Source organism: Salvelinus sp. IW2-2015, linkage group LG23, assembly GCF_002910315.2.
Source record: "Salvelinus sp. IW2-2015 linkage group LG23, ASM291031v2, whole genome shotgun sequence".
NCBI lineage: Eukaryota > Metazoa > Chordata > Actinopteri > Salmoniformes > Salmonidae > Salvelinus > Salvelinus sp. IW2-2015.
In genome coordinates, this window is record NC_036863.1 from 7,962,482 (window position 1) to 7,986,006 (window position 23,525).

The 23,525-nt window shown below is 41.0% G+C and overlaps 1 protein-coding gene across 1 annotated transcript in view; it reads right to left on the bottom strand.

Annotated features, from left to right (window-relative positions):
- Positions 1-23,525, bottom strand: part of LOC111950848 (CXADR-like membrane protein) — a 122,443-nt gene that overhangs the window by 30,807 nt on the left and 68,111 nt on the right. The window contains exons 2-3 of the mRNA XM_070434343.1: positions 4,459-4,616; positions 939-1,137 (exon numbers count right to left, since the gene is read on the bottom strand). Coding sequence (XP_070290444.1) covers positions 939-1,137; positions 4,459-4,616 — 357 coding nt within the window. The remainder of the gene's footprint in view (positions 1-938; positions 1,138-4,458; positions 4,617-23,525) is intronic.

Here is a 23,525-nt window from a genome sequence, read left to right on the forward strand (position 1 = left end):
TCACCAACAGTGTTTGTGTGGTCATTGTCAGTCAACCACAGTATGAAGGGGGAAAGGATCGTATCACCTAAATCATTTCTATCCACCACATTAGCATGTATGCCTTTCCTGCAGTCAAATGACCTAGTGGCCTCATGGGTGGAATGTTATTCATATTTTTCATAATTTCATAATTAATAAACATTATTTATTTTTTTCACGCAGAAAATGTGTTGTTTCTATGTCAAACGGTTTTCTTATATTTCCGTCTTTTGTGATGTGTATAAAGTGTATTGTTGGGAAGCAAAACAAAACATGTAATACATTTCAACTCTATATCTGACATGGTACAGGTGTCTTCTCTTTTTAAGCCCATAACCACGTGTGTGAGGTGTATACTTTTGTTTCAAAGTAGATGTTTAAGACTACCAAGAAACACTCTGTGGGACCCTGATTTAGTCCAGTTTAGCAAAAGGTTAAACAATGTTAGACATTTCATATAAGAGTGAAACCTTGCAGGCAAGCAGTGGCAGGAACATCTCTTGATCTCTTGGAGGTCTTACTAGATGCCCACCTGTACAGCATCCCTTCTCAAGTCACATAAGAATGATACTGTATTGCAGTGAATTCGGTGTTAGCCCAACCAAACCCAATTCCCTGAGGGTTTCTTCTGTTTGTTTAGAATTGATCATCCAAAACCTTATATGGTGGTGAATGTTTTAATTTGTTTCTGTTTTGTTTGTTGCTGTGCATTTTCGTTTGGATTGTGTGAAAAATCCCCCAAAATACACAGTGGGTCTAGGACTTACTATGAGGTTGACCGTGCTCCATTGGTACTTACCAAGTACTATGAGAATGGCCGGGCTCCATTAGGACTTATCCTGTACTATGAGGTTGATCGTGCTTCCATTGGTACTTACCAAGTACTATGAGAATGGCCGGGCTCCATTAGGACTTACCCTGTACTATGAGGTTGATCGTGCTCCATTGGTACTTCCCCCCATTCTTCACCTTGCAGCTGTACTCGCCCGAGTCGCCCAGGCTGAGGTCACTGATCAGCAGGGAGGCGTCCCCCTTGAGGTAGTCCCCGGCTAAGGACAGCCGGCCCGCCTCCGCCTCATTGGGGTCGTACACCCGGCCCGCGAAGTAGGTGATCACCTGGCGGGGAGGGAGGGAAGGTGGCAAGGAGGGAGGGAATGAGGTACAGAGAGATAAGAGTTAGTGTTAGAGGTTCTGGCTGTGCATAGCAGGACTTGTGTAGGAAAGTGGAAATGGTGGTTCTGTACCCATGGTTATCTGGAGAAGGGTTGTGGATATGTGTAGGTGACACGCACATTGATACAGTACACGCACATATGCATCACTTAGGGGGGAATGATGAGGTATGCTAATGACCATTGTCAATCATTATAAACACAGATATCATATCATTGTGATTATGTGGTGATCATACTACATGCTGTGCTACAATACCTTCAGAAAGTATTCACACCCCTTTACTTATTACACATTTTGTTGTGTTACAGCCTGAATTAAAAATGGATAAAACAACATTCTCATCCATCTACACACAATACCCCATGATGAGAAGGTGAAAACATGCTTTTAGAAATCTTTGCACATATATTGAAAATTAAATACAGAAATATCTAATTTACCCCTGAGTCAAAACATGTTAGAATCACCGTTGGCAGTGATTAAAGCTGTGAGCCTTTCTGGATAAGTCTCTAAGAGCTTTGCATACCTGGATTGTACAATATTTCCCCATTATTCTTTTAAAAATTCTTCAGGCTCAGTCAAGTTGGTTGTTGATAATTGCCAGACAGCCATTTTTAAGTATTGCCATAGACTTTCAAGCCAATTTAAGTCAAAACTGTAACTAGGCCACTCAGGAACATTCAATGTCGTCTTGGTAAACAACTCCAGTATATATTTGGCCTTGTGTTTTAGGTTTTTGTCCTCCTGAAAGGTGAAATTGTCTCCCAGTGTCTGTTGGAAAGCAGACTGAACCAGGTTTTCCTCTAGGATTTTCCCTGTGCTTGGCTCTTATCCATTTAGTTTTATACAAAAAAACGACCTAGTCCTTGCCAATGACAAACGTACCCATAACATGATGCAGCCACCACCATGCTTGAAAATATGAAGAGTGATACTCAGTGATGTGTTGTGTTGGATTTGCCCCAAACATAACGCTTTTGTATTCAGTACATAAAGTTCCTTTCTTTGCCACATTTTCTGCAGTTTTACTTTAGTGCCTCATTGCAAAACAGGATGCATGTTATATATATATATATATATATATATATATATATATATATATATATATATATATATAACCACAAAGACCAGGGAAGTTTTCCAATGCCTTGCAAAGAAGGGTACATATTGGTAGATGGGTAAAAAAAAAAGCAGACATTGAATATCCCTTTGATCATGGCAAAGTTATTAATTCCACTAATTCCACATGCAATATTTTTATTCTGTACAGGCTTCTTTCTTTTCATTTTGTCATTTAGGTTAGTATTGTGGACTAACTACAATGTTGTTTATCCATCCTCAGTTTTATCCTATCACAGCCATTCAACTCTGCAACTGTTTTAAAGTCCCCATTGGCCTTACAGTGAAATCCCTGAGCGGTTTCCTTCCTCTCCAGCAACAGAGTTGATGCCTGTATCTTTGTAGTGACTGGGTGTATTGATACACCATCCAAAGTGGAATTAATAACTTTGCCATGATCAAAGGGATATTCAATGTCTGCTTTTTTTTTTTACCCATCTACCAATATGTACCCTTCTTTGCAAGGCATTGGAAAACTTCCCTGGTCTTTGTGGTTGAATATGTGTTTGAAATTCACTGCTTGACTGAGGGACCTTACATATAATTGTTTGTGTAGAGTACAGAGATGAGGCAGTCATTCAAATATCATGTCATTCAAAAGTCCATGGAACTTATGTGACTTGTTAATAAAATGTTTATTCCTGACCTTATTTAGGTTTGCCATAACAAAGGGGTTGAATACTTATTGACTCAAGACATTTCAGCTTTTCATTTTGTATTAATAAAAAATCAAACAAATGTTTTAAACATAATTCCACTTTGACATTATGGGAAATTGTGTGAAGGACCGTGACACAACATTTCAATTTAATCAATTTAAAAATCAAGCTGTAACACAACAAAATGTGGAAAAAGTAAAGGGGTATGAATACTTTCTGAAGACTGTATATAAACAACTGTGTCTACCACTACATTATCTCAGACCCAAAGACAAAACAAGACATTACTTCATCACTTAACCATGTAGGGAAATTCATAAATTAACAAATGCAGGGAAGAATGCAGATTTTTCTCAGCCCACAGCACTTAAAGTTTATAACCCCCATTGCAGGTATTAAACATCACCATGGATATCCAAGCAGAGCCTGTAAAGTGGGTGAATGCGATTTTATTTTCTGCGGATAAATAGCAGGCCTTGTAAACTATCCTTCACCGAAGGCAAACTGTAGCAGCACTTTCAATAACCTGCAGGGAGAGAGTGGAGGGAAAATGGAGGCGGCCATATTGGTCTAACAAGCTTGACGGTACCTCAGATATTAGCTTGACCAGTGGCCAAAATGGAAAGAAAACTCTGCCCACTTGCAGAAGTGCAAATGGGTTGAGTGAAACCAGAATGACTCTAAAAACAAGACAGTTTGCTGAAAGATCTTCAAAGTTGAGAGAAGTGGATGAGCGATTGATTCAGTCCTTTGGGGGTAATCCTAGTCATTGAGAAGAGTGGGTCCCTATATAGACCCATATGAACTGGAGACAGTGACGCACTGTTTGTTATGTCATGATGGGGGAGAAGCTGTGTCTGTGTCATAGAGCTGAGGATGCTTATCCATTCACAGAAGACACACTGCTGATGTATGCCTGGGTGGTTCAGCTGTCTAAGTCGTTGCTTCTCGATCACATATATTCATGGTGTACTACCGCTCCCAGTATGGGTTCAAATCAGATCCACTGCTCTAGTGCTTTCTCTCCTCCTATCTACTGTCTCTATCCTGAACAAAGAAACAATATAAATGCTGTATATAGCCTTGTTATTGTTATATCATTTTATTGTGTTACTTTTTATATTTTTTTAAACTTTTGTTTATTTAGTTAATAATTTCTTAACTCAACCACTGAAACTGCATTGTTGGTTAGTGGCTTGTAAGTAAGCATTTCACCGTAACGTGTATTCGGCACATGTGACAAATACAATTTGATTTGATTTATAATTTCTTTCTGGTTCTACGATCTCAATAGTCTGGAATTGCTTCCTGTTGTCTCCTCTCCTACTGATCTGAAAACACAGGCAAGGTGACAGAAATATAGACACCTATACCAGGAATGTGCTTTCACCTGTCTAGTTATGGAGGAAATGTGACAAGGGGAGGATGCCACTTTAGGCTGTTGAGATGCACCCAAAGCCAATAACCAAAGGGAGTCACTCACCACTCTCTGCTTGGAGCTGGGCTTGAGGAGGAGCCACTCGATGTCCAGTGTGGGGGCATCACCTGCCCAGAACTGGTGGTGACAGGGCAGTGTCGCATTGTCACCGACAACCCTCTTCATCTCCGTCTGGGCGCACGCCGTCAACACACCCAGCAGAACTGTGGGGCCAGAGAGGAAAAGGAGCTTAGAGACACTTTATGTGCACACACACAGACACACGCCAGAACTGGGCTTAAAAGCCTGTGTTTAATTATTTATTATTTTCCTTGTATTTGAGTATATTCAAATAAAGTGTCCGAAATAAACTACTTCTGTTGGAAGTATTTTCAAATAATTTCCTATAAATAGCTTACTATTTGAAATTATTTGTAATTATTTCCAAATACTCTTAGGACCAGGGTTAAAATCCGTGGGAGTATTTATTTGTATTTGAAATACTCTGTGTATTTCCAAAAACATTACAACGACTACTTGTATTTTCAAATGAAAAATATCTGAATACTTAAAGTAATTGAAATAACTGAAATAGTATTTGAACCAAGGTCTGACTGTCACGTTCTGACCTTAGTTCTTTTGTTATTTCTTTCTTTTATGGTCAGGGCGTGAGTTGGGTGGGTTATCTATGTTTGTTTTTCTATGTTGGGTTTTTTCGTTTGGCCTGATATGGTTCTCAATCAGAGGCAGGTGTTAGTCATTGTCTCTGATTGGGAACCATATTTAGGGAGCTTGTTTTGTATTGTGTTTTGTGGGTGGTTGTCTTCCGTGTCTGTGTGTTCCGCATGGAACTGTTTCGGTTTGTTATTTCACGTGGCGTTTATTGTTTTGTTTCTGTGTTCGTTTGTCTCATTAAAATATATTATGGACACATACCACGCTGCGCATTGGTCCGACATTTCTTACTCCTCGTCAGATGAGGAGGAGGACAGCCGTTACACTGACACACACACACACACACACACACACACACACACACACACACACACACACACACACACACACACACACACACACACAAAGTAATTGAAGGTATTGGGGGTAATAGTGAGCCTTATACACACAGCATGTGGAGAGAAGATTAGCTTTGTTGTGCTTTGATACAGTGTAACTAACTAGGTATTGAACCCGCATACCTCAACAATAGCATTATCGCACTGAACTAAAGTCCAGAAATTAGCTGCGATGCTGCTCACACATGTCTTCAAGTCTCAGACAGGTTATTCCTCAAACAAGGATACTCTCAAACATGGTTACTCCACACTCAATCATAGATGGGCCAACCACCTGAAAGAAAAGCATATTCCACAAAAGGTGATTAATGTTATGTTCAATGCCCTCTGCTTTATAAAATCTACCTCAACCCCACAGCACGTCTCCATACAGCTGAAGTGTAAATATCTCCATTGAAATACATTGTAAACCTTTTGCAGCCTGTCTACAAGGCAGTCATTCCAATGAGAGACAAATGGCCAATGCAACACACCGGGGGCCTTGGTCTGGATTAACTGCACAATGCCAGGCGTTGGAAATGGGCATGGATAGGACGGCATGAGACTGGCATTAGACTGGTGTCAGGGGCGATTTACACTGAGATCAGTCTCCTCAAAATGGATGGCAGAAAAAAGAGGACGAGGAAAGAAAAACAAATGTCCCTGAGCGTCCAAGTTTCTGTTGAGTTTCTGTCTGCGCCGCAAATGGCACCCTAATTCCCTATATAGTGTCATAGGGCTCTGGTCAAAAGTTGTGTACTCTGTAGGGAATAGTGTTCTATTTGGGATTCACCCTCTATCCCAATTTATTGCAGACTCAGTTCATCTCAAAGAGATACGCGAGACCAATCAAATGTGTCCGTCAACAGACAATAATATTGTCTGTTATATATTTAAGCAAAGCAGAGTGCCTGGATACAGCCCTTAGCCGTGGTATATTGGCCATATACCACAAACACCAGAGGTGCCTTATTGCTATTATAAACTGGTTACCAATGTAATTAGAGCAGTAAAAATACATGTTTTGTCATATCCGTGGTATACGGTCTGATATACCACGGCTGCCAGCCAATCAGAATTCAGGGCTCAAACCACCAGTTTATAAAATATAATATAATATATATCTACGTGGAACATTAGACAATATATTTGAGATGCTTAAGTCTTGAGAGAAGACATGTTTTCATTTGGTAATGATTAAGAACTTGTGAGAATGTTCTAAATCTTTATGAACATGAATGTTCCAAAAAGTTTTTTGTCTTATTCTTTGGAATTGAAAAAAAAAAAACATTATTCAGTGTAAAGTCAGATATTATATATCAACCATTTACAGTGCCAGGTGGAGAGTTTTTTTGACAAAATTAATTTCATGCTTGTGTAAGTATAACTGCAGTCGTATTGAATAAGATGCTATCGACGAGCAGGCTTAATTGTCTAGCACAGCTCAAGCGTTTGCTTTATTGATACACATTGTGAATTCATGTTTGCTGATTCATGTCCATAAATCCGGCCAGTCTCAGTATGCATACTTATAAATACTCCCACCACTTCTGAATCAAGACAACCTCTTTGATTCTCTTCTCTCTTTCTGCCTGGGCCACTTTACATTGGTTACACTGGTATAGTCTTTCTCACACACACACACAACACACCACACACACACACACACACCACAACACCACAACACACACACACTTATTTCAAATTCCCCACATCATCCATTGACCACCACTGACGCTGTAAATGATTTATACCCACCTGCACCTTGATTGGCGCCACAGCCCCGCCACAAGTTGTGTGTGTGACCCTGAGAACACTAAAGCCATATCACCTCTGCATATTGCCCACTCCCACATATCCTCACATATTCACATTGCTGACCAAGTCAGGAGCCCTCCACGACACTAGCATAAAATCTAGATTAGAGAGTGCTAACCAATTAGCTCACCCCCTCTTACCCCCATTCATGATACATGATAGCGGTAATTAAGATTTGTAATTAGAAGGAGCTGGAGTGAGTACGACAGGCTAATTGCTAATGATTACTCAATATGGGCCTAATTAGATTACGTTGAGTGGCACTCAGAAGCTCAGGGGTGACAAGCAGGTGAGAAGTTGACTCTTTTGTGACGGTAAATTGGTTGCTTACAAGCTACTGACAGACATGGCTAAGTCTAGGCTAGGCCTCCTGTACTAGAAGACTTTCGTCTTTATTTGCCTTTCGTGAACTAACACTCTCACTTTCCTACTAGCACTGACTTTGCTGATACTGTAGCTACTTGATTGAGGAAAAAGGTACTTACTATGACGGATACTCTATGTGGTTGTCCTACCTAGCTACCTTAAGATGAATGCACTAACTGTAAGTGGGTCGCTATGGATAAGAGCGTCTGCTAAAACATTTTTACTTTTTTTTTATGTAGTAGCTAAATTGCTTGGCCTGCTTTGAGAAAATGGGCGAAAGTCAATTTACAATAGAATTAATTTCTTCAGCAAACCCGGCAACAGCCACTTCCTGAATGAATAAAATGTCTGCCGCTAAAAGAGAGAGAGAGAGAGAGAGAGAGAGAGAGAGAGAGGGGTAAGAGAGAGAGAGAGAGAGAGAGAGAGAAAGAGAGAGAGAGAGAGCAAGAGAGCAAGAGAGCAAGAGAGAGAAGGGACCTGGGTCCTCTGAAGATGCCCTAGGGGGAGTCGTGCTCCAGTAAATTCCCTCCTCTCCAGTCTTATTATAGGAGAGCATGGGAGCCAGTGGGACACATTGGGCCCCGTACCTTTCAAACTGTCCAAAGTCACGCTGCCTGTCTGACTAGCCTGCCTAGCTTGGCCGCTCCCGAGTCAGCACATCGCCTGTGCTCCCTGGCTCTGTCACAGAGAAATGCTCAGATCTGAGTAAAAAAACACAGCAACTTCAAATAGACAACTAAAAGAGAAGGGGGCTAACTTCAGCCTGTGAGCTCACTTTGAATTATTTCTGTTCGTCCTATCGTTTGGGGTGAAGTATCCCAGAATGCATCAGTGGGCCCAAAGCATAAGGGTTGAGTGTCGTCTGACTGCTGACTAACTGGCTGTGTTAGCCGCACGTTGATATTTCTCACATCCTTAAATTCAACACAGTTGACGCAGCTCCATGTGTATACTTACCATAGGAGGTTGGTGGTACCTTAATTGGGGAGGATGGGCTTGTAGTAATGACTGGAGTGGAATAAGTGGAACGGTATCAAATCCATCAATCACATGGTTTCCATGTGTTTGATGCCATTCCATTCGCTCCGTTCTGGCCATTATTATGAGTCGTCCTCACCTCAGCAGCCTCCTGTGATACTTACAGTACTGATCTCAGGGAATGGCATAGGAGGCGACTGACAAGAAGAAGAGTGTGTCGCTTTGTGTTAGTAGTAAGTCTGCAAGCAAATGCAATGGCATGTGCCATATCTGCATAGTGAAACACACAGCCTGTGAGAGCGGCTATATCAATCACACACACACACCCCATGTGTAAGGCAGTTCACAGAGCTTCTAGGCTTTGAAATACATCGCTCATTACCCTTTAGGGGTTTGGTGTTACATACAGTATGAGTGACTAGTGCCTATCGTTACGGTTCAGGGCCAGCCCATGTGGACAGCCTTGGCAAGTTGAAAACACTGCTACCTGATGGTGCGACACCTTATATCTTCCCCTCGCTTGACAGACTAGTCTGCCGATAAAAAAGATTGAGTGTCGGTGTTGCATTACGCCAAGTTCCCTTCAACAGGGCAATATATAGTTCTTTAGCCACGAGCCAGAGTTCAAGCCATTTGGACTTTGCAGAGTTTCAGTCTGCGTGGTGACGGATGTAATACTCACCTCCGCCACTAGGTGTGCAGTGCCTACTGTATAACTTCATGCCTGTTTATAACACTTTTTAGGGGGAAGTTAGGAGCGTGACGAATAAGAAATTCATTACTTTAAACATTGAAAGATGAGCACATAATGTGGCAAAGCACTTTAGCGTGTCACATAAAATTACTGCACGTCAAGCATAATGACCTTTTCCCTGCTGTTTCCTTTTTTGCAGACAATCTAAATGTTTGATTGTGCCACCAGCTCTAAGTGAATAGGCCTGAAGGCGAGATGGATTGGCGGGAAGGGGGTAAGTAGCATCTGGGTGACTCCCAATTTGTGCTCAACATCCACAAACACCTCACAACATCACACACTCATCTGTTTTGTAAAAATTCACATCAATGCAATTAGATGTGAAACGAACTGACCAAATAAAGTGATATACAAAACCCAACATCCGACGGTTTCAGACGTCCTACCTTTTTCCTTCTCCAAATCACACCCATGGTTGCTCCTTCCGTAACCTCATTCATCTGGGGGTAAATCATTTTACGTGCTCCTGCAATTACTCGGCTGTCTCAATCCTGTATGCACTGCATCTGGCCTGCCGGGGAAAGGTTAGGAGTATTTCCTACTCAGTGACTTCAGACAGCACTTTGAAGGTGGGGGACGCTTTCCCATAATCCTTTGCTTCTACTACTGACCAGTTTCACTTTATACATCCCCTCCGTCCCCCCAAAAAGTGGCATTAGATGCCACCTCTTGGTTTGGAAAAAAGGGGAATAATACAGTACCCTCTCATGTGGCCAAAAGGGGGGGGGGGGGCTAGATCAGCACTCCTACTCTTAGACGCTTTGTGAATACATTGAAGTACACCCACATACCACACAACACACACTGAATCGAGGGAAAGATTGAGAGAAGAAAACCAGTCGAAATGAAGCCACCTGACATGTGGCAACCTTGAAATCAATCTTCAAAGGTAACTGAGATGGGTTCCGTGATATGATGGAGTGAAGCTAAGCCTCCCACTGGTCTCCCACTAAAGCAAGAAATCTGCGTAACCAATTAGATTATGGTAATCAGAGCCCTCATAAACATCACCGGCAGGACGTTCCGACAACACTTGATTACTGAGCCTTGTCCCAAATTGCACACTATTCCCTATATAGTGCACTACTTTTGACCAGGCCCTATAGGGAAGGCCCATAGGGCTCTGGTCAAAGTAGTGCACTATTGTAGGGAATAGGGTGCTATTTGGGATGCATTTGAATCTTATCCGTCTTCTGCATCTGTGGGGATTCTACCTGAATAGGGGGGACTTAACCAAAGTCTTGGACGGTGTCCAAATTTGAACTCCTTCCTTATTAAAGTTAACTACTTGTCTGAGCGTTGTCCTCAGTTAACCCTTGAGGGTGGAACTCATTGAAATGCAGGCCTTACAGCGAATGCTGAAACTCGGATAAATTGGTTCATTCGCTTCCAAAGAAAGATTCCCCTGTGTTAATATCTTCCCTAAACAGAGGCAGGGGGGGTCGGTGGACTTGAAAATACTTCAGGTAGGCTTAGACACAGCTGTGTGTGCAATAGGATAGAGACACAATCTTGGCCATTGATTCGCCTTCCGTTCATAATTGTAAACAACTTCAAAGACTTGGACCTTTTCCTTCACTTTTACTGGTTTCACAGCGTTGTGAATTTTGGGTTGAAACTCCACATGCCGGTCTATGTTGTGTAGAGACTAGTGTTAAAAGCCGTCACCAAACGTCAAGCTGCCTGCTCCACTGCAGATAAAGCCAGCGACAGTGATTACAGTACATATACATATACCACACCATGAGCCTCAGTAACAATCAAGTCCAGATGAGTGAAGGAGAGGGAGAAGGTGAGAGAGAAAGGAGGGGGGAAAACACGTACGCACACAGTCTTGTACAAATAACTTTGTGGGGACACAAAATTAATTCCCATTCAAAATCATATTTTCCCTAACACCTAACCCTAAACCGAACCCTAAACCTAACCCTAACTACAAAATGTTTTACCTTGTGGGGAGTAACAAAATGTCCCCAGTTGGTCCATTTTTTGTTTGTTTACTATTCTTGTGGGGACTTCTGGTCCAAGTATAGTTAAACATGTCCACACACACACACACACACACACACACACACACACACACACACACACACACACACACACACACACAGTAAGGACAGGAGTGCTCCTATTCCCTCCATGTATGCCACCCAAAAAAAGGAGGCCACAATTAACACTAGAAAAAACAATTGGTTAATTAATTACTCTGACATTTTTAAAGTCATGTTCCCCCGTCCTTGACTTTTCCTAAATAAGTCAATATAACACTGTTATTGTGAGAATCTTAATATCATGAACAGAATGTGTTATAAGTTTTAAGAGGACCCTCATTCACCTGCAGTCATTCACCACACAGCTGGTGGCCCATCGAAACTACACCTAAACTATATTGAATCTAATTTCACACATATAATAATAGGGTTAGCCGAAAGACAAGATTCAATTGCCAATAGTCTGATGGGGTGACAATATTATCAATTGTCAAATTGTATATGAAGAGATGGGTGCAGCTTGGAATTCACACAGAGGCAGGGAAACAGTGCCAAAAATGTTCTTTTTCAAATCCTCCTACAGAGTCCCATGCAGGTTTTATTTTTATTTATTTAACCTTTATTTAACTGAGCAAGTCAGTTAAGAACAAATTCTTATTTACAATGACGGCCTACCCGTCATTGTAAAAACCTGTCAAGGGAAGACGTTTTGATTTCTATATTGTATCAGAAAGAGCAGATTCTGCAGTTTCTAAAACACATACCTTTGTCAAATAAATCTAAAAATTGAAGAGGTGAGCTCTATTTCAAAATATATATTTTTTTCAAGAATAATTGCTGTTCCACGCGCTCCACACGTAAGCATGCGGCAGCATATAGCTCAGACTACTAAGAAAATGCTTTATGTATTCCAACGTTACCTAAGACCTTCATAAACACAACCAAATTAAAACAATTCCGATAGCATATATGAAATGTATTTATTAGACTGTTAGAATGTCATTGGCTCAATGGGGGGTCCCTCAAGCTTTTCTAGAATAAAATCAGCTGGGGTTTAGAAAGCGAAATCTAGAAAAAAGAGACAGAAAATAAACTTATATAGAGAAAAAACAGAGGGTAGAGAGGTCAGAGATAGGGAACAGTGACTGTCAGAGAGAATTTCCAGAGAAACCCTTGTTGCTCTTCAGAGGCTGCTTAGATCGTTGGTCCACGCACACGCACACATGCACACACACAAACAAGTGCACACACACACATACACACACAGAGAGAGAATGTGTACATTGTTAGTGAACATTGCCTCCAGAAAAATAGACGGCATCGTCTAACAGCCTCCCCGATGAGAAAGAATCCTTTCTTTCCATCATTCTCCACAGTCTGAATAATGATACTCTGCAATAAATTGTCTCTGTCTTCTTTCATATCATCAACTTGCTCCTGGTGATACGATATGAACAGCTTCGCTGTTGTCTTTTGCTTTAATATGAAAAGGAAATATTTATCATAGAGACTTCATAGTGTGTGGACATGCTCTCAGTCCCGACATACTGACTCCCCTCTACCTTCCCCCCACCCTGTTCTACACCCAGGACGTCTGATCTAGGATCAGGTCCCCAGCATAGTCATTATGATTTAAAAAGGCAAACTGATCCTAGATCAGCACTCCTACTCTGAGACGCTTTATGGATACCGGCCCATGAACATGGGACCCCTACTCACAACATCAAACCGCTGGGGCACTAAACATCTCACTACATCCCTCTGTAGCTATTATAGTGCTGCTGGTAGGTGATTGAGGAGCAAAGCGCTGCAAAGAATGACATCCTGTTTGAAATGGTAAGTTTGTCATAAACCGCAAAGTCATATACATGGCTTGATGTGCTTTGATCCGGACGCTTAGGCCCCGTACACACTCAAGTTGCAGATCTGATATACAACACATTTGATACAACAATTGTGATAGAAAGGAGAGCTTTCGGCACAAAAAGTAATTACCCTGCGGAGACACCCCACAATGGTTGTGGAAACATTTTGTGTACAGATAAACTCTGTTGCATCACAAAAATGTCTGAGGTTTCAACAAGCTCTGTGTCAAAGGAGTTGTACACCAGTTGTACAACCTAAGTGTGTACGGGGCCTTAGACTATTTGCTGTAAAAGTAAGATTAGGGCAACAACAAAAAATTGCTTATCAACTGCAATACCACTTTCATATCTGTTTTGCTGACTAAGCATCCGCATCTTTGAGCACTTTGAAGTTTTCCAGAGGTATAACAGCGCTCGTCTCATCCTTTGTAACTATGAGTTATCGTGACTGTTAAATCATCCCCCAAATGCACCAATAAAGGAGAATTCCACCCTATCAGTTCTTTAGTGTCACTGTGAGCTTGACGTCAACTGGCACTTTTACTGTCTCTTAATATATGGCCCTATCACCATGAACAGCTGCTGCGGATGCACTGCTGCTGCTGAATTGGAGAATTGACCTTTTTAGATCAATACTTAATACAGATTTTTGTGCTGCCAAGTCCTTTTTGCTGCAATTTGCAACTTTTGTGCCCATTAGGTGAAAAATATAGCTGACTGGTGGTGTACAAGTGTGTGTGCATAATGTGCATAATGTGTATATGCACTGTGTGTGGGGGGGTATGAGTGTGTGCATGGCTTGCTGTGTGTGTGTGGGGTATGATGTGCATGCTTGCGTGTGTGTGGGGGGTATGGTGTGTGCATGCTTGCGTGTGTGGGGGGTGGGTGTGTGCATGCTTGCTGTGTGGGCGGTATGGTGTGTGCATGCTTTCAGTGTGTGTGTGGGGGGGTATGGGTGTGTGCATGCTTGCGTGTGGTGTGTGGGGTATCGGTGTATGCATGCTTGTGTGTGTGTGTGTGTGTGGGGGGGGTATGGGTGTGTGCATGCTTGCGTGTGTGTGTGGGGGGTATGGGTGTACGCATGCTTGCGTGTGTGTGTGTGGGGGTATAGGTGTGTGCATGCGTGCATGTGTGTGAGGGGGGGTATGGGTGGTGCATGCTTGCGTGTGTGTGTGTGCGGGGTTATAGGTGGCATGCTTGCGTGTGGGGGGGTATGGGTGTGTGCATGCTTGCGTGTGTGTGCGTCTGTGTGTACTTCTGTTTGTGTGCATCTCAGCTTATGTGTGATAGGAATTCCAAAAAGTCATCTTTGTCTTCCACAGATCAATTCTCTATCCCAGTTGGTTTGCTTGACACTAAAACTTTTATTATCATCATGACCCCTCCAAGTTGGTTTGGCTATCATTACCTGTAATGTAATAGCCTGAAGGTTTGACTGAGCGCCACAGACATTCTTTTAACATTTACGGAGGCCATAAAAACATGACTAAGGCTTCTTCCCAAATGGCACCCTATTCCCTAAATAGTGCATTACTTTTGACCAGAGTCCAATAAGCCCTGGTCAAAAGTAGGGCATTATATAGGGAATAGGGTACCATTTGGGACTGGCCTAAACATCCCACACAGTAAAACAGTACTAATTGGAGATGCAGGCAGCTGCTCTGGACTGTACCAGCGGCCAACCATAAACTACCACCAGTGCATCGTAAAACAGCTTCAGTTTGGGTTAATTAGCTCATCCTGTCATCTACATGGAAGCATAACAACACCGTGGCTAGAGGAAAGGAGGGATATTCTCGTTTTGTCATTATTCCTCATCCTCCTTCTCAAATCGCACTGGACGAGAAGATGTGAGGTTCCTCCACTTGGATTTTCTCTTCCAATGAGCTATGAGAAGGAGGTCAAGGAAACAAGTACGCAAGGAACCAAGGATAGACCTTTGATATTCAGCCACAGCACCATGTTTGGAGCAATGGTGGCCCCTATAGACATTTTTACATTTAATTATTGACAGTTGGCTACAGGATGTTAGAGTGAGGGTATCATGTGGCATGAATAGCCAGACAGCTAAATGTCAGGCATTCCTGGAGTTAATTGAAAACAGGTAGCATACCTTCCTCGTTTATTAGCGCTCACTGTAGAGTGGAACACTAGCTAGCCACACTGCTACATGAGAACACATCAATGAGACACTACTTCATTAATAACAAGTGGTCTCTGGGTCCTGAAAAGGAGTAAATAGGTAATATGATGTATATAAAACAGGAAGTGCCAGATCTATCCATGTTCCATACCCTTCCATGCTTTCTGTAAACTGGTTCATGGGGTAATAACAGCGCATTTAGTATTACTGGTTTTAACAGTGGGTGGTTTCTTAATAAGAAAGGGTTTGTTTTCAGTAAAACCGATTGATTGAAACAAAGCAACAAGAATACATTAAATATCAATGAAATATCAATGGAATTATGTGTAAATGAGAGAATGGATAGAAGCGATGGGAACAGCATCACCTGCGAAAGCCTCGTATATCCTTCTCCTCTACTCTGTGCGTTAGCAGATGGAGAGAACACCCAATGGGCTGAGTCTGGTCCCCAAAGAGAGACAGAGGGACAGGAAGAGGAGCCTGTGGCTACAGGGCTAGTTGGGTTGGATTGATAACACTGTCCAATGCTCTTCTCCAATACCACACTGATTGAGGCTTCCAGATGGTGGATGGAACTGAACTGGAGGATGCCAAGGTTGAATGGTGTCAGCGGAGATGCATGGCCATTTCAATTCAGTCAATTCAGGAAGTAAACTGTAGTTTTATTCTAAACTATTTAGCTTTGACCTTCTAAATTGACTGAATTGAAATTGAATTCACACCAATCCTACACAAAACAGTTTAACAGTAGTCACCCATAGTGTAGTAACAGCCCTGCAGCCATTTGCAGGAGCTAGCCAGACACAGTTGTGTGTGTCTCTAAAGGCATTGATTTTTCATACACGCTTAGAAAAAAAGGTGCTACAGTATATATACAGTACCAGTCAAAAGTTTGGACACGTCTACTCATTTAACGTTTTTTTCTTTATTTTTACAATTTTCTACATTGTAGAATAACTGAAGACATCAAAACTATGAAATAACACATATAGAATCATGTAGTAACCAAAAAAGTGTTAAACAAATCAAAATATATTTTGTATTTTAGATTGTTCAAAGCAGCCACCCGTTGCCTTGATGACAGCTTTGCACACTCTTGGCATTCTCTCAACCAGATTCATGAGGTAGTCACCTGGAATGCATTTCAATTAACAGGTGTGCCTTGTTAAAAGTTAATTTGTGGATTTTTTTCCTTCTTAATGCTTTTGAGACAATCAGTTGTGTTGTGAGAAGGTAGGGGTGGTATACAAAATATAGCCCTAATTGGTTAAAAGACCAAGTCCATATTATGGCAAAAACAGCTCAAATAAGCAAAGAGACAGTCCATCATTACTTTAAGACATGAAGGTCAGTCAATTCCGAACATTTCAAGAACTTTGAACATTTCTTCAAGTGCAGTCCCAAAAACCATCAAGCGCTATGATGAAACTGTCTCTCATGTCCACACATTTCAAGGTTGCCTTGAAACAATGACTGGTAAATGATCCAAGACCAGCTCAGTTAATCCCTACCATTGTGACAATGAGTCGTCATAATGCTGCATCAAATGTACATGATCTTAGGGGCATTGGCAAACACAATGTAAGTAATTAAATTTATGTTCCCCTAATTGCACCGAATACATCTGTTTATCCTACAGCTATTGTAAGCAGTAACCATGAGCCTATAAACCAGAGTTACACTGTTAGCACTGAGGCGGTGTGCAATAGTAGGAAAACCAATTATGCAGCTCACCCTGCACTATCAGCTCCAATGTAAACAACATAAGTAAGTCTACCTCTGATACGCTTCCCAGTAAAGCATTAAAAACAATCAAGCAACCCAGAAAAGTGCTAAAAATAGCCCATATTAACATATGTAGCCTAAGAAACAAGGTCCATGAAGTCAATAACTTGCTTGTAACAGATGCCATTCATATTCTGACTATCTCTGAAACTCACTTAGATAATATATTTGATGATACAGTGGTAGCAATACATGGTTATAACATCTACCGAAAATAAAGAAATGCCAACGGAGGCGGCGTTGCGGTCCATATTCAGAACCACATTCCTGTAAAGCTTAGAGATGATCTAATGTTAAATACTGTTGAAGTAATATGGCTACAGGTTCATCTGCTTCACCTAAAGCCCATTCTTGTGGGAAGCTGCTATAGACCACCAAGTGCTAACAGTCAGTATCTGGATAATATGTGTGAAATGCTTGATAATGTATGTGAAATCAACAGAAAATTATATTTTCTGGGTGATTTAAATATTGACTGGCTATCATCAAGCTGCCCACTCAGGAAAAAACATTTCACACATCAAACTGTAACCAGTGCCTGCAACCTGAATCAGGTTGTCAGTCAACCTACCAGGGTAGTTACAAACATCACAGAAATTAAATCATCAACATGTATTGATCACATCTTTACTAACGCTGCAGATATTTGCTTTAAAGCAGTATCCAAATCCATAGGATGTAGTGATCACAATATATAGTGATTCATATGTTGAGGATGTAAAGAATATTTACGTGTGGTGTGTAATCAAATCAAAGTTTATTTGCCACGTGAGGAGCAACCAGACGCTGCACTTGACACATTTATGAAACTACTAATTCCAATTACTAATAAGCACGCACTCATTAAGAAAATTACTGTGAAAACTATTAAGTCCCCTTGGCTTGATGAGGAATTGAAAAATTGTCTGGTTGAGAGGGGTGAGGCAAAAGGTATGGCAATTAAGTCTGGCAGCCCAACTGGCTAACATACTGCAAATTAAGAAATCATGTGACTAACTAAATAAATAAAAAACTACACTATGAAACAATGATATATTATATAAAGAATGATAGTAAAAAGCTTTGGGGCACCTTAAATGACATTGAATCAGACGGCTCATTCATCACAAAGCCCACTGATATTGCAAACTACTTTAATGAATTTTTCATTGGCAAGACAAAAAAACTTAGGGATGACATGCCAGCAACAAACGCTGACACTACACATCCAAGTTTATCGTACCAAATTATGAAAGACAAGAATTGTACTTTTGAATTCCGTAAAGTCAGTGTGGAAGAGGTGAAAAAAAATATTGTTGTCTGTCAACAATGACAAGCCACCAGGGTCTGACAATCTGGATGGAAAATGACTGAGGATAATAGCAGATGATATTGCCACTCCTATTTGCCACATCTTCAATTTAAGCCTACTAGAGAGCGTGTGCCCTCAGGCCTGGAGGGAAGCTAAAGTCATTCCGCTACCAAAGAACAGTAAAGCCCCCTTTACTGGCTCAAATAGCTGACCAATCAGCCTCTTACCAACCCTTAGTAAACTTCTGGAAAAAATAGTGTTTGATCAGATACAATGCTACTTCACAGTAAAACAAATTGACAACATAATTTCAGCATGCTTATAGGGAAGGACACTAAACAAGCACAGCACTTACACAAATGACTGATGATTGGCTGAGAGAAATTGATGATAAAACGATTGTGGGGGCTGTCTTGTTAGACTTCAGTGCAGCTTTTGACATTATCGATCATAGTCTTCTGCTGGAAAAACATATGTGTTATGGCTTTACACTCCCTGCTATAATGTGGATAAAGAGTTACTTGTCTAACATAACACAGAGGGTGTTCTTTGATGGAAGCCTCTCAAACATAATCCAGTTAGAATCAGGAATTCCCCAGGGTAGCTGTTTAGGCCCCTTGCTTTTTTCAATTTTTACTAACGACATGCCACTGACTTTGAGTAAAGCCAGAGTATCTATGTATGCGAATGACTCAACACTATACACGTCAGCTACTACAACGAGTGAAATGACTGCGACACTCAACAAAGAGCTGCAGTTAGTTTGAGTGAGTGGCAAAGAATAAGTTAGCCCTAAATATTTCTAAAACTAAAAGCATTGTATTTGGAACAAAACACTCACTAAACCCTAAACCTCAACCAAATCTTGTAATAAATAATGTGGAAATTGAGCAAGTTGAGATGTCTAAACTGCTTGGACTAATCCTAGATTGTAAACTGTCATGGTTAAAACATATTGATGCAGTAGTAGCTACGATGGGGAGAAGTCTGTCTATAATAAAGTGATGCTCTGCCTTCTTAACAATACTATCAACAAGGCAGGTCCTACAGCTCCTAGTTTTATCGCATCTTGACTACTGTTCAGTCGTGTGGTCAGGTGCCACAAAAAAGGACTTAGGAAAATTGCATTTGGCTCAGAACAGGGCAGCACGGCTGGCCTTTGGATGTACCCAGAGAGCTAATATTAATAATATGCATGTCAATCTCTCCTGGCTGAAAGTGGAGGAGAGATTGACTTCATCACTACTGTTTATTAATGAGAGGTATTGAGACATGTTGGAATGCACCAAAGCTGTCTGTCTAAAACTAACTGGCATACCTGCTGGACCATCCATCCATTCTTCACAGTCCCCCAAGTCCAGAACAGACTATGGGAGGCCACACAGTACGACATAAGAGCCACCCATGAGCTACATGGAAACTCTTCTTTCACATCAGCTATGGGGATCCATAACAAATTACAAATAACAATACAGGAAAGGAAGAACTCAGAGTAACTCTGATGCAGAGGATACGTCATTAAAGAGTACACAGCCTCAGAAATTGCAGACCAAAATAAATGCTTCAACAGAGTTCCTTCCATCAGCAAGGGCATTGATGGACTACAGTGGGGAAATAAGTAAGTAATTATTTTCAGCCACCAATTGTGGCAAGTTCCTCCCACTTAAAAATGATGAGAGGCCTTAATTTTCATCATAGGTACGCTACTTCTTAGACAGACGCGACACACAATGAGCAAATAAAATCCAGAAATCACATTGGGTTAGGATTTTTATGAATTTATTTGCAAAATATGGTGGAAAATAAGTATTTTTGGTCACCTCAACCAAGCAGAGCTCTCACAGACCTGGTAACTCTTCTTTAAGAAGGCTCTCTGTCTCCACCGTTACGTGTATATTAAAGGCACCTGTTTGAACTTGTTATTCAGTATAAAAGACACCTGTCTCTAAAACCTCAAACAGTCACCTCCAAACTCCACTATGGCCAAATGACAAAGTTGATTTCTTCAAAACCCAAGCTGCTTAACCATATTGCAGCAGATTTCAGTCTTCCCAGCAGGCGTACAGGTCTACAATTTTGTTTCTGGGTCCTTTGACAGGTCTGTTGGTCTATTGGCCATTAGTGGAGTTTAGTTTCCCATGGTGTGTGACTGTGAGGTTTGCAAGGATGTGTGGACAGTCGTCCTGTTATACTATAACAAGTTCAACAGGTGCCCTTAATCAAGTAATATACGAGCTGGAGGACAGTGAGCCTCTTAAAGAAGAGTTAAGGTCTGTGAGAAGCCTGCTTGTTTGTAGGTGACAATACTATTTTTCCACATAATTTGCAAATTAAATTCATAAAAAAATCCTACAATTGTGATTTTTCTGGATTTTTTTTCTCATTTGGTCTGTCATAGGTTGAAGTGTAACCTATGATGAAGCATACAGGGCCTCCTCATCTTTTAAGTGGGGAAACTTGCACTAATTGGTGGCTGACTAAATACTTTTTTGCCCCACCGTATTCCACTAGAGATCGAGCCGATTATGATTTTCAACCGCGATAATTACCGATTATTGAGGAGCCAAAAAAAAGCCAGATACAGATATCGCCGATTATTTAAAATTTAACTTGTAATAATGAAAATTACCAAACAATACTGAGAAGGAATACCTTATTTAAACTTAAACATAATACATCAATAAAATCAATTTAGCCTCAAGTAAATAATGGAACATGTTTCAATTTGGTTAAATAATGCAAAAACAAAGTGTTTGGAGAAAGAAAGAAAAAGTGCAATATGTCCATGTAAGAAAGCTAACGTTTCAGTTCCTTGCTCAGAACATGAGAACATATGAAAGCTGGTGGTTCCTTTTAACATGAGTCTTTAATATTCCCAGGTAAGAAGTTTTAGGTTGTAGTTATTATAGGAATTATAGGATTATTTCCCTCTATACCATTTGTATTTCATTAACCTTTGACTATTAGATGTTCTTATAGGCAATTTAGTATTGCCAGTGTAACAGTATAGCTTCCGTCCCTCTCCTCGCTCCTCCCTGGGCTCGAACCAGCAACACAACGACAACAGCCACCATCGAAGCAGCGTTACCCATGCAGAGCAAGGGGAACAACTACTAGAAGGCTCAGAGCGAATGACGTTTGAAACGCTATTAGCGTGCGCTAACTAGCTAGCCATTTCACTTCGGTTACACCAGCCTCATCTCGGGAGTTGATAGGCTTGAAGTCATAAACAGCGCAATGCTTGACACACAACGAAGAGCTGCTGGCAAAACGCACGAAAGTGCTGTTTGAATGAATGTTTACGCGCCTGCTTCTGCCTACCACCGCTCAGTCAGATACTTAGATACTTGTATGCTTGTATGCTCAGTCAGATTATATGCAACGCAGGACACGCTAGATAATATCTAGTAATATCATCAACCATGTGTAGTTAACTAGTGATTATGATTGATTGTTTTTTATAAGATACGTTTAATGCTAGCTAGCAACTTACCTTGGCTTACTGCATTTGAGTAACAGGCAGTCTCCTTGTGGAGTGCAACGAGAGAGAGGCAGGTCGTTATTGCGTTGGACTAGTTAACTGTAAGGTTGCAAGATTGGATCCCCCGAGCTGACAAGGTGAAAATCTGTCGTAGGCCGTCCTTGGCCATCCTTGAAAATAAGAATGTGTTCTTAACTGACTTGCCTAGTTAAATAAAGGTATATAAAAAATATATATATTTATTTTTAAAAAATATATATATTTTTTTTATTTTATTTTTTATTTTTTTAATCGGCAAATCGGCGCCCAAAAATACCGATTTCCGATTGTTATGAAAACTTGAAATCGGCCCTAATTAATCGTCGACCGATTAATCGGTCGACCTCTAATCTCAACATCAACTATTCAGAGGAGACTGTGTGAATCAAGCCTTCATGGTTGAATTGATACAAAGAAAACACTACTAAAGGACACCAATAAGAAGAAGAAACTTGCTTGGGCCAAGAAACACAAGCAATGGACATTAGACTGGTGGAAATCTGTCCTTTGGTCTGATAAGTCCAAATTTGCGATTTTTGGTTCCAACAAAGTAAGTGAACGGAAGACCTCCACGTGTGGTTCCCACCATGAAGCATGGAGGAGAAGGTGTGATTGTGTGGGGGTGCTTTGCTGGTGATACTGTCTGTGATTTATTTGGAATTCAAGGCACACTTAACCAGCATGGCTACCACAGCATTCTGCAGCGATACACCATCCTATCTGGTTTGCGCTTATTGGGACTAGCATTTGTTTTTCAACAGGACAATGACCCAACACACCTCTAGGATGTGTAAGGGCTATTTGACCAAGAAGGAGAGTGATGGAGTGCTGCATCGGGTGACCTGGCCTCCACAATCATTCAACCTCAACCCAATTGAGATGGTTTGGGATAAGTTGGACCGCAGAGTAAAGGAAAAGCAGCCAAGAAGTGCTCAGCATACGTGGGAACTCCTTCAAGACTGTTGGATAAGCATTCCAGGTGAAGCTGGTTGAGAGAATGCCAAGAGTGCGAAGCTGTCATCAAGTCAAACGGTGGCTACTTTGAACAATCTCAAATATATTCTGATTTGTTTAACACTTTTTTGGTTACTACATGATTCCATATGTGTTATTTCATAGTTTTGATGTCTTCACTATTATTCTACAATGTAGAATAATAGTAAACATAAAGAAAAAACCTTGAATGAGTAGGTGTGTCCAAACTTTGACTGGTACTGTATATATATATATATTTATTTTTTGTTGTTGTTCAGTATAGAACCTAAAGGGGTTAATCGGCCGTCCCCATAGGATTACCCTTTGAAAAACCCTTTTTGGTTCCAGGTAGAACCCTCTTTGGTTCAGGTAGAACCCTTTTGGTTCCAAGTAGAACACTTTGGGTTCCATGTAGAACCCTTTCCACAGAGGGTTTTATATGGAACTCAAAAGGGTTATCCTATAGGAATAGCCATAGAACCCTTTTGGAACCCATTTTTCAAATAGTGTAAGAATCAGTCAATTGGTTATAATGTCATTCCCCATGCCTTTCCTAACCATGGCCTAACCTTGGAGATCTGCACTCGTTAGTCAT